A 12611-nucleotide genomic window follows, 5' to 3' on the forward strand; every position below is an offset into this window, starting at 1 on the left:
GACAGGGGCCTGAGGTTGTCCAGGTTGTAAATGAGGGTGCTAATGGACAGGCAAGGGGTCACTAAAGGGTTGCAGAAATAACCTCTCATCAGTGAGACTCAAGTTGGGGTGTGCTACAAAGTGGGGAAGTGAATGCAAGGCTTAAGATAGTAAAAGAGTGGTCAGTGACAACACAGGGCAGTGGCGATGGGCTGAAAAGCTTCATGAAGATGTGTCATAGCAGGCGATCAGATGATAGGGAATCGTGGCATGACAGGTGGTCAGGGGTCAGTGAACAGGAGTGACACTGGGTATTTATGAAGCCTTCTTCAGGTCCTCCCAGTCAGCTAGACATCAATATTTCTGTGTGTATCTCTCTTGTGGTATCACCTTATGGCTCAAAATCTAGGGGTGGGGGCCTGTCATGTGTGAGTGTGGAAACTTATGAATTTCCTACGGCACTTAGCACCGCGCCAGTTTAAGAGTGGTGTGTGTGTGCAGGGGGCAGTTTCCACCCAATGGAAGGAGGGGCAAGAGATAACGGAGCCAGAGCCAACAGGAAAGGGGGAGGGGGATGAGGCTGCGGCTGGGGACAGGACGTTGACTGGGGGAATATTCGGAATCATTGGATGTGACAAGGGATAGTAGAAGTGAGACGACGGGGAGGGGTCGAACGAGACGCGACAGAAAGAGGGACGCTGACTTCTGACCTCGGCCATCCTGACGCGCTCTGCGGGTCGCCTCAGAAGCCGCTGTGGAGGTCGCGCAAGCTGGGTCGGAGTCTGAGGAAGGGGCTATGCACCACCCCCAGCGTCTAAAACGGCGCCACGTTATTTCTATCTCCTGCAGGGGGCGGAAACCCGCCGCTCGGCGCGTCCTCCGGTCTCCGAGCAACCGCCATGCCCTCTGGAGGCCCTAGCGAATGTTCGAAAGGGGTGGAGCCTCCGAGGCCGGCGCCGGGGCGGTGTTCCTCAGAGTCGCACGCAAATATCCCGTAAAGGGTGGGGCCAGGGAGATGAGGGGCGGTGCCTCTGGGCCGCTGGGAGGAGTCCCAGGGTGTTCGCAGAAGTTAGAAACACCCGAGAAAGGAGAGGCAGGGCACGACCCGGAAGCAGATAACGGAGTACCAAGGACTGACGCTTAGAAGGAGATGTGGATCAGAGGGTTCTGGATGAAGGAAAGACTGGCAGCCTCCCTCTGCCCTCTGTCACAAAGTGACTCGGCCACGGGAAGAGGAAATAATCCCAGTTCGAGTCAATTCCAACCCTTACGACGCAGCTACTGTGTGCAGGACACGAGGAAAACTAAGGTAGAGAAAACACAGACCCTGCCCCCAAAGGGTTCAGCCACTAGTGGTGAGGGAAATAGGGTGCAGAGGTCGTATGTGGAGCCACATCGTGAAAATCTGCCTGTATCTGGGGGTCATGTCTAAAGACCCTTTCTCCTCCCTTGCCTCCTCCCTCTCCCTCCTCCTCCACCCCATTTAGACTTCAGGTGCAGAGTTGGAGTAATTAAACTCTTTAAAGATGCCTCTCTGGTATTCTTTTTTCTCATTTTCCTCACCCCTACTCCCATGCTTCATCCTCAGCCCCCATAGGAATTCATGCTACTGTGCTTGGATATATATTTTTGAAAAATATATAGCGTTTTCCATAAATGCATTTTTTAAAATTGTAATAATGGTATTGGACTTCAGGGATCATCTTGTTTTCTACTGTTTTCACTCAACATTCTTTTTAAGGCTCTACCCCTGTTTCAGTTGTAATCCCAGTAATCCCAGCTAATTATTGCTGCATAGCTTTCCGTGTGGAACATCCACACCTTTTATTTCCAGCCTCCAAGTGCTGGATACCAAGGCTGACTCCACCTCTCCAATACCACAAACAATGCAGCCATGGTCATCCTTGGCAGTGGTCCTTCATGGGCCTGTGTACAAACTCCTCTGAAATATATGCCTATGAGTGAAATTGTTAAAACCATAGGGGATGCACAGGGCCATCAAATTCAACTTGTCCTGCACAATGACATCCAGCCAGAGGGCCAGTGGGGGCAGAAAAACAGACCCTACCCCCTTGCCCACGTCATGTGCCCTGCTGGAGGAAGACATGTCCTTTCGTTCCCACAAAAGCTTTGTCCCTTAGTCAAGCCATGAACCTACAGGCTGTGACCATCCAGAGGGTATGCATTCTTCAAATTCACACTGTGGTGGACGGTATTTTCCCATGGTATAAAGTTACCTAGTAGCCTGGTGGAAGCCCTGGGTACTTGACTTCACCAAGTACTGCCAGATGGCACACCAGAACTGCTGCACTACACCATGCTCCAGCATATAGTATAAGGGTTTCTGTCCCCAGCTCCCATCCTTGCCAGCATGTGGTAGTTTATGTATTCATAAACAGTCAGGTAGTGTTTACTAAGTGCCAGATACTGTTCTTAGTGCCCTACAAATACTGACTCATCTGATTAGCCAATTTTTAAATTTCTGTCGGTATCATGGAAGTCCTGTCGACACATTTTTGTTTTAATTTGCATTTCTCTGACTATGAGTGAAATTGAGCATTTCTTCATACATTCATAAGACACTTGGGGTCCCCTTCTGTGAATTGTCTATTTATAGCCTTTGTCTATTTCTCTATTGTCTTTTTCTGTTTGGTTTGCAAAAGGTCTTTGTAAAGTCTAGATATTAATCTGCTTTCAAAGACTGGACACGTTGCTTGTGATGTCCTTTGTAGAACGATAATCTTTAATTTTATAGCCCTTCATCTTTTTATGCTTTTTTAGTATAATTTATTAAGTTCCTCTCAACCCCAAGGTCATAAAGGTATTCTCTATCATTTTCTTCTGTTAGCTTAATAATTGTACATTTTCACATTTGGTTCTGTAATCCTTCTGGAGTTCACCTTTGTATGTGGTGTGAAATAAGGATCCAATTTTATTTTTCTCAATGGAGTGAGCCCATTTTTCAACATCTCTGTTCCCAAATATAAATGGATCTGTTGCGAGCTCTCTGGTTTAGTCCTGTGCCAGTTCCACAGGGTTTTATTACTATGGTTTTGTAGCCAGTCATCATGGTTAAAGGGCAGAACTCTCATCCCTGCGCTGTCAAAATTGCATTGGCTCTTCATAAATCTTTATTATCCCATATAATTTTCAGGATGTTTTCCAGGTTCCTCATGAGAAATATTAATTGGAACTTCATTGCATTTATGAATTAATTTGGGGAAAATTAACATTTGTACAATATCTCATTCATGAACAGAGAATGTATATCTGGGACAAACAGAATAAAAATATGACTGAGGCATAATGTGCAGGAAAATGGTGAAAGAGATGGCAGATGAAGCTGGAGAAGCAGGTTGAACCAAACTTTAAGCCAAGCTAATAGAAACGAGGCGAAGATGGAGCAGGAAACACGACTCAGGCTGCTCTGTGTGTTTACAGAAAATTTGATTATACACCGGGACCAGCTTGTGGGACCACCATGATCCAGAGAGACTCCATAACACTCCTGAAGGTACGTGGCCATAAAGAAAGACCTAGAGGGCCCTGGCCACGCATATCTTCTCCTGGTGTCAATTGTGGGGCTATGTGTCTCCCCATTTCCTAAGGGACGTTTCACAAGTGGATGACTGCCAGGGTGACAGCAGTTCAGTCCGGAAAACACTTTAGCAGGCACAAGGTTGGCCACAGGAACCACAAAGGTGACTAAAGCACAGTCACTCCCCTTTGCATTCACAATCTGGCTTTGGGGAAAAGAGAGAAAGGAAAATCTACAATTAATTCTAACATGATGTGATAGTATTATTTACAACAGGCCCTCTTGACAGCAAGCACTACGGGTGGCTCAGGGAATCTAGACTCTGATTCCTGAGAGTATTACTTATGATGTGGGGACAGAAAGACGGAACATGGGAAATCAGGGAACCATTGGAGGTAGAAAGGAACGTGACATGTTCGACTCACAGGAAAGAGATGCATGTGGACATCAACAAGGCTGGATGAGTGAATGAGACGATGGGCGCCTGGACAAATTAGTTTATACTGATGCAAGAAAATGCTTCATTTCCAGTTTCCTAGATTATGGAAGAAGACTGCCCATCACCCTGCTCCCCTTTGTTGTTCTAATAAAAAGGAGCACTAGGTGGCATCATACTACCAAAAGTCCTCACCTTCTAGAGCCTTTGGGAGAAACACTCTCCAGATTGGGTCAGCCCCTATTTTGACAAATAAGAGTGCTTCTATCTCATTTCTCATTACACCCACTTAATTTATTTACTGAGCACCTACTATATGCCCAGCCCTCTCCTGCACGCTGTGGAGACTATAAAGGATTTGAAACCGATCGGGGCCCTGTGGGGCTCCCGGGCATGGAGGCCTTTTTGTCCCCCATTTCTAGTAGGCAAGACTCTAGCCTCCATGACCTTCCCTGTGTTCCAAAGGGCAGATTTGAACAGTTGCTAATCAAGGGAGGAGCAGCCAGGAAACCACCTGTGGCAAGATTAAAGGGACCAAAAACGCTCATCAAGATTAGGAGACCCGACCATCTGAGACCCTGCACACACCCTAATGTTGTCAGCAACCCCACCCTTGGGAAGTATTGTCATAAAACTCCTCATCAAATCCTCCTGGGTTGGGACATATAGTTTTTCGAGGCAGGAACCCGCTGTGTCTCCCCTTGCCTGGCAAAGTAATATAGCTCTCCTTTTCTACTTCACCCAAAACTCTGTCTCCAAGATTTGATTCTGCGCTGGTGGTACAGAGGAGCTGAGCTTTTGGCATCAGAGTCAAAAGGCTCTCCCCACTAAAGGATCATAAAGAGAAGCAAAAGATACTTGCCACCCCTCCTCCACACACAAACACATTTTAAACAGTCCGAGGCAGGATGCCTGAGCACTGAAATGAGGATGTTAAGACATAGTATCTTGTGTAATCGGGCCCCGTTAGCTTTCTGGTGCCTTCTCCCACCACTCACTCCTTGCCACAATGGCTTCTTTCAATTCCTTGTATATGTCATGTTCTTCCCTGCTGCTTGGCATTCACAAAGGCTGATCTCTCTGTCTGGAATACTCGACCCTCCCTCTTCACCTGACTAACTCCCATCCATCCACCCTTCAGATCTCACTTCCTCAGGGGACCTTCCTGACCTGCCCCCAACACCAGACTACCTTTTCAAGTACCACGAATTCTGCTTCTTGGATCATCCCACATGGTAATTAATTATGTATTCACGGAAATGGTGGTTTCATATCTGTCCTTGTTGTCGAACCCAAGTTTGTGTGCCCGATGCACAGTGAAGCCAAACAAACTGAAACGTCGGAGTTTGGAGTAGAGAAAGGTTTATTGCAAGGGTCCAGCAAAGAGAACCGCCAGCTTATGCTCAAAAAGCCGGAATGGGGCCGTGGGGGGGGGGGGGGGGAGGGAGGAAAAGTATAGGCAAAATTTGGGGTGTGGGCTACAGGGTGTGACCATCTTCTGATTGGTTGGTGGTGAGGTAACAAAGGTGGTGTTCCTGGAATCTCAGTCATCAGCCTTCAGGTTCCAACCAGTCTGGGTTCCTCCTGCTTACGTTCAGCCAGAAGTTACCAGCCTCCGCCTGGGTGGAGGCCCTAGTTCATATAGAAGAACTCGGAGATACATTGTATGTACATCCTTTGTTGGGATATACATTATTGTTTCTTCTTTGTTTCTGCGTTCCCTCCATCCCCTACTTAGGAACTGTTTGAATCTGCCCTTTGGAACTCAGGGAAGGTCTAGGAGGCTGAAGCCTTTTTCCTACAAATAAGAAACAGGAGACAGGAAAGGCTTTTGTACCCAGGAGGGCCCCGTTGCATCCTGCTCAGTTTCATCTTTTCTACCAGGCTGCCAAACAACAAGAGAACAAGGATCACTTTTTCTCTAGTTCAGCCCTGTCTCCACTGGTGTTACAGGCTGAACTGGGTCCTCCTAAAATTCTTATGTTGAAGCCCAAACCCTCAGTACCTCAGAATGTGACTGTATTTGGAAATAAGGCCTTTAAAGAGGTAAGTAAGTACAAATGAGGCCATTAGTGTTGGCCCTAATCCAAATCTGACTCCTGTTCTTATAAGAAAAGGAAATTTGGACACACAAAGAGATACCAGAGATGTGGGCACACAGATGAAAGACACAGGGAGAAGAAGGCCATCTGCAAGCCAAGCGGAGAGGAGAAACCAAACCCTCCGACACCTTGCTCTGGGATGTCCAGCCTCCAGAGCTGTAAGCAAATAAAGGTCTGTTGTTTAAGCTACTCAGTCTATGGTTCTTTATTATGGCAGCCCCAGCAAACTAATACAAACGGCCATCTCTCCTCTACAGTACATAACTATTAAGTGAGTGGCTACTGAACGAGTTCTGAAATAAGGAAGACCTGTGAAGGATGGTATTAGAAGGGAAAGGTACATGGTAGACGAGGGTCTTGAACTTGACCTTAAATGATATATGAGTTAGATACATGGAAGAAAAGAGAAGGAATCTCAAGTGTGGGAAACAGCACTGGGCAGATACCAAGGCAAGAATGCAAAAATCCTGCTACAGGGAGGGTGGGGTCCCTATCAGGGACCGGTGGACACGTGTTGATATGAGGGTCTGGGTGAATGGTGGAGCCTTTGGAAGAATGACAGAGAAGTAACTACAAACTCAAGGACCAGGGAGAGCCAAGGACACACCCATTCGTCCTGCCAGATAACTTTAATATATGATCATGATCTGTAATACATATGCAAAGCTCCTGGTTTAAACCTGGATATAAGTGCCTCTTTTTTAGCTTCCTTAGGACTTATAAGCTATGTGCTGTGACTCAGTAATAAAAACAGCATTTTCTGTACACAGTGCTCCCCTCTTCAACAGCATCCAGTGAGGCTGTGAAGTGAAACTCCAGAAAAGCAGAAACGCTGACATGCGGCTTTACATGGAAATTCCAGCCTGCAATGCAAAACAACTGTGCCCTAAAAGAAACCTATGCCTCTAATGGATCAGAGAGGTTCTAGAAGGAATTTGGGGGGAGTCGAATAAATGAACAAGGAGGGGAATCCACAGGCTCAAGAGAGGAAGGGAGGGTTGGGGGAGGGGCTCCCTTGGTTGTTGATGCCTCTTCACATCCTGGTTGCAGTCCCTGAGCGGGTCCAGTAACACCTGCTCTCTTGGGTTCTGCCAGATATTTTGCATCCTCCTAACAAATTCACCGTATTTGTTTAAGCAGCAAGTTTGCACTCTTTATCCCCCCCACGCCCACCCCGCAAAAAAAAAAAAACCCAAAGACAAAATAAGACAAACACAGGTCCTGTTTGCATAGGCATTGTGATATCATTGGATTTAGTATCCATGAAATCTAAACACTGCATTTGGGACCCCAAAACAACATGGGAAAAACTGCTCCAGTCATCATAGCTAACACTTCTCCTACAGGCTGTTGGGAAGATTAAAAGACCACGTGCTGCAGAAAATTGTTATCATTCATCAGCCGACCCCACGCTCACCTTAAATGACAGAACAAAGTCCCAGCTGCCTAGTGCTCTCCAAAACTGTTTGGGCCATATTTTATTTCTTTAATCTGCTCCTTTTCCAGCCTGCTGCAGACCTAACTTAGCAGAACATTTGCTGAGCGTTTGACATCGATTCCCAAAGGGTCTCCATACAAACTCCCCTCTTGATACCAGAGGAGGCAGCAAAGCTCGGGCAGATTTATTAGGCAGATTGAAAGGTCAGGCATGAGGTGGAAGCAGCGGGCAATCTGCCACTGCAGGCGATCGATCTTGCTACAAGGAGACAGTGTCACAACCCAGTCATCTTAACTGCCTTGAATTTTATTGGCTTAACAGCAACTGCACCTCTCCCCGTTGGTCAGATTCCTTCTGGGTATGACTGGATAGGCTAGCTTATTCAGTGGGTGCTTCTTGCCCAAGAGGCCAGGCCAAGGTTGCAGTCTGATGTCCTACAAACCAACCAACTAACCGGTTAGCTTGGTTAAAAAGACTGAATAGATCCACACAACCTGTTCCTACTACAAATAAACAAACAAACAAATAAATAAATTGACTAAATAAATGAGTGAAGAAGTAAATAAGTGAATAAATAGAATTTTTAATAGTCACGTTAAGAGAGGGAATTGTAGGCACACACACACAAAAAATCAAAGCACAAATCCTTTCGATGATGGGCCAATGCTCTTGTTTCTATTGAGTTCTATTTGCTGAAAACACCATATTGTCAAATACCTCTAGTCTTTACATATGCTGGTGCCTTGTCTGGAATATCCTATATCTCCTTTGTCCAGTGAGCTTTTTTAAGACTCAACTCAATGTCACCTCCTCCAGGAAGTCTTCCCCTGTTTGGCACACCTTCTCTGTATTACTAGACAATCTGAGCATCCCTCTACCAATGCGCTGTGTTATAATCATGTGTTTATTTCTATGTCTCCCCCACCAGACTGGAAAGACCACTCTTTTCTTTAATACATCTATGGTGCTGAACCATAAGAGACACTCAAAACAGGAAGTTTGGTAAAGGAAGGGAGGAAGGAAAATGGAAAGAAAGAAGGAAGGAAGGAAGAGAGGGAGGGAGGAAGGAAGGAAAAATACAATTAGTTTATGCACTCAGGCACACAGCAATTACTCTTGGGATTGATTAGTGACTAGCTAAAAGCTGTTGGAACACAAACATTTAAGATTCTAAGGTAGTTAAATGAAATCATCTCCAAGTATACACTAGGTCCTCAAACAGAAGTATTAAGTATTACTATAAAATGCATGTATCTCATTTCTCTTTCCATCTTTGATGCAAGTGCCAAAGAACCAAGTCTTTTTTTTTTTACCCACAGGGTTGCGTGCACAGTAGGTACTCAATAAAAATTACGATTTGCTTCTCATAATAGCGAAGATAAGCATCTGTAAAGTGAAACTCTTTGCTATCTTAAAGGAATAAACTCTTTTCTACCCTGTAGATAGGTTGCTTTATTTCCATATCTGCTGCCAGGTCTACCGAAAAACAAAAAAGTTATTTTTGTTATGATTTGTTATTTTCAATAAGAAAAAAATGTCTGCTGAGCATCTACTGTGAACAGGTGTTCTCTGAGGCAATGCAAAGGAGGCAAAAAGCCTCGAAGCCTCCCCCTCCAAGCCCGCCAAACAAGCTTGAAACCCAGTTTAAGATAAACGGGACAATTCAAACATCCAGGATGGTAGAGACCAGCCTAAAATACCATTGTATTTTAGAATCTAGCACCGTAATATGCAAACTATTTCTATAAAGGACCAGATTAAGAGACATTTTGGGCTTCACAGGCCACACAGTCTCTGTAGCAGCTATTTGACTCTGCCATAAGCACAAAGCAGCCACATAAATGAATGGGCTTGGTTGTGATCCAAGGAAACCTTATTTACAGAAACAGATGGCGCTCTGGAGTTGGCCTGCCAGCCAGAGTTGCCAACTCCTGATTTAGCACAATGCCTGGCATATAGTAGGTGCTCATATATTGAATGAATGAATGAGTGAATGAACAAATGAAGGAATGAAGATTTTCCTAAGGTAATGGCATAGTGATTTGTCTTAAAGCCCCCTGTGTACCATCATTAGACATTAAGTACAAGGAGAGAAATGAATACCTCCTGAACAGAAATAAGCTTGATAGGAATTATCTAACAGTCTTTCCCACTCTCCAAGTAGTGTGTGTGGATGGAAACTTAGCAAATACAAACCACTAACAGCGTTCATAACAGAGATGTGAACTAGAAGAGTAGTTTAAAGAAGAATATTTTTCAAATTGTGGATCATGACTCATGAGTAAGTTGTGGCCTGCGTTTTGTTTTCAAAAAAGGATAAGAGATGCAAAGAGAAAAAGAAGAGGGAATACGCCAAGGTCTATCACATGTAGTAAGCATAAGGATTGTTTCTAAGGAAACTGTCTTTCACTTACAATGTACTGGTATGTGAGAGTATATTGGGTTCTGGGGTAGAACGTATTTTCAAAAAAGTTTGAAAAATGTTCTAACTATTATAATCTCATTGTTGGGGAAATTCAATGTATTTGTACATTTGAAGGGGATTTACTTCAACATAGCATAGTAGTTGAAGGCAAGATTCTGGAGCCAAAGTTCCTGGTTCAAATCCTGACTGCCGCTTATTAGCTGTGTGACCTTGGGCAAGTTACTTCACCTCTCTGGGCCTCAGTTTCTTTACCTGTTAAATGGGAATGCTAATGATCCTATTACATGGGGTTATTATGAGAATTAAACAAATTGTTATATGTAAAGCGCTTAGAGCAATACCTAACACGTAGTACAGGTTTTAGCTATTATTATGCTGTCACTAACCAATAATGTGAACTTGAGTATGTGACCTAACTTCTGTGGGTTTCATTTTTGTTGGTAAAAAGTCTCCAAAGGCCCTGCTGGCACCAACATTCCAAGAAGGGGCGGGAGGTGGTTTCCCTACACAAACCTGGAGGAAAGAAATAGCCAAATGCAAATCATCCATCCTGTAAAATGGACACCTTTGAGGTCTCAGCAAAGCAGCCTGTTCCAAAGAAAAAACCCCATAAGCCAACTTGTTATTATCTCTCTAAATTGCATGCAAAGGTGAATTCAGGATGGTGAGGGATTGACCAAATTAAGGAAAATGCTCTTTTTTTCCATCCATCAGACCCTTCATGACCAGCATTGGCTTCCTGTCTCTCCCATTGCCATGTATTTTATTCCATATACTGGGATAACCACAGCTGGGGTGAGCAGGAAATCTGTCCCCATGTTTGTTTGGTTTTTTTGTTTCCAACATTCCTGGCTGTGAAGTACAGTGTGAGGCTGTCCCGCAGTTGGTCCGGCGTTGGTCACAAGTCACCTTTCACTGTGGAATTTGAAGTCACGTCTAGCACCAAAGATCATGAAAAAAAATTCCATTTACTTTCACACACACACACACATACACAAGAAGCCAACAGAAAAATAGGTGAAGTTATTACTGATTATTTACAAATAAATAAAAATCGTCAGTAATAATGTTCTGTTCAGCCTCATTTGTATTGATAATTAAAGAAATGCACATCAAGACATTGAGATATCTTTTTTCACCTATAAAAGAAGCAAACTAATTAAAGTTAGGAAATAGCCAATGCAGAAAAGGATGTGGGGAAATAAACATTCTCATGCACTTATGAGAGTCTAAATTGGTGAAACTTCTCTGGAGGACAATTTTGCCATAAATAGCAAAAGAGTAAATGTGCATAACCTTTGACCAGCCCTGAAACTATGAAGGCATTGAACTAAAGCAGCCTATATATAGACTTCTCCTCGGAGGAAAATAAAGTCCTATTTGTTTAATTTCTTGTAGGCTTAGACACACATAAAATTATAGTCAGGTATTCTATTCCTTGCAACCTAACACATTCCTGATTGATAAATCTGAAAAGAAGGGGGGTGGGGGTAAAAGAGGACATTCTTATCTTGCACTAATTTTAACATGAAGCCTTCTAGTATTTTCCTATTGAGCATGATATTGGCTTTGGAACTGAATTTCACTCTTCACTTTGATCATACTACAGAAGTGTTGATCTATATTTGTATGATGAATTTTTTCTAATAGCTCTAATCTATGGTGATGATATCTCAGTTTTTCTTTTTTGATCTATTTGTGATGTAATATTCTTCTGATGTGCTACTGAGATTCTGTGTCGATATTTTATTTAGGATTGCGAAAACTGTATTCATAAATGAGATTAGTGTGTTACTTTATTTTCCCCTTTTTAATGAGTTATTTTTATTGTATTTTTGACTGATATAAGAAAAATAACTGACTGACTTAAGAAAAAAAAGAATTCCACCCATTGAGGGTTTTTTAAATGTAAATCACTAAACTTTTTATTTCTACATATTGTATTCGTACTTTTTCAAATTTGCCTATTTTTTCATAGTGCTATGTTCTATCATTCTGTCTCTGTAATTATGTTGAAGGTAACTATTTTACAGTCTTTTTCAAATTGTTCTACTGCCTCAAGTTCTTAAGGGGCTAATCTCCTGTTTATTACTGATCCAGTCCCGCATGTGGTTCATTGCCTAGTTGGGTTTTTAATTCTTATTATAAACTCATCTCCAATGGAATTTGTTTTATCTGTTAGAGATCAGAAAAAACAACTGTGCTTTGCATCTACTTCTGACAGGACTGAGGGGATTCCTCACTTTGGAACCAGCTTTTATATGAACGACCATGGGCCTGGTTAGGACAGTGGACCTTGTGCTGAGAACAGAGTGGAGCTGAAGCTGACCATCAGGTCATGGAGAGTGAAATCACCAGGTTTGAAAGAAAAACAAAAGTAATAGATGTTGCTTGTATAAGCAAATATACACAGCCAGTTAGAAAATGCTAAAACAACTTTGCACACGGGACAATCCCAGAGGGCATTCAAGCACGAACCTTGGCGTTCCACCATGCATAACCCTGACTTCTTACCCCAAGGAGTACAAGGCATGCTAGTGGTGCTCAGTCCAGGGTCCCCACATCCCAGGTATTTCCCCCACCTGCTTTGGGGTAGGTGGGTGAATACCCCACCTATCCAACTAGCAGACGTTTTGGAAATACATCGCCCTTTCAAGAATGTTTGCCCAGATCACCCTATTCCCCACCCCTCC

At 43.6% G+C, this 12611-nt stretch overlaps 1 protein-coding gene and 1 long non-coding RNA gene across 3 annotated transcripts in view; one reads left to right on the plus strand and one right to left on the minus strand.

The window, feature by feature from the left end:
• CFAP58 (cilia and flagella associated protein 58) overlaps window positions 1–887 on the minus strand; it is a 114993-nt gene extending 114106 nt beyond the window's left edge. Inside the window, exon 1 of the mRNA XM_067709473.1 lies at window positions 690–887. Coding sequence (XP_067565574.1) covers window positions 690–698 — 9 coding nt within the window. The 5' untranslated portion in view covers window positions 699–887. The remainder of the gene's footprint in view (window positions 1–689) is intronic.
• Window positions 888–1073: 186 nt separating this feature from the next.
• LOC137208790 (uncharacterized) lies at window positions 1074–6222 on the plus strand. 2 transcript variants are annotated; one of them, XR_010935762.1, is made up of 3 exons: window positions 1074–1288; window positions 3239–3493; window positions 5095–6222. It is a non-coding gene; the product is annotated as an uncharacterized lncRNA (long non-coding RNA). The 2 variants fall into 2 exon arrangements; XR_010935763.1 differs by having other exon boundaries at window positions 3421–3493.
• The last annotated feature ends 6389 nt before the right edge of the window (window positions 6223–12611 follow it).

Source organism: Pseudorca crassidens, chromosome 16, assembly GCF_039906515.1.
Source record: "Pseudorca crassidens isolate mPseCra1 chromosome 16, mPseCra1.hap1, whole genome shotgun sequence".
Lineage (NCBI taxonomy): Eukaryota > Metazoa > Chordata > Mammalia > Artiodactyla > Delphinidae > Pseudorca > Pseudorca crassidens.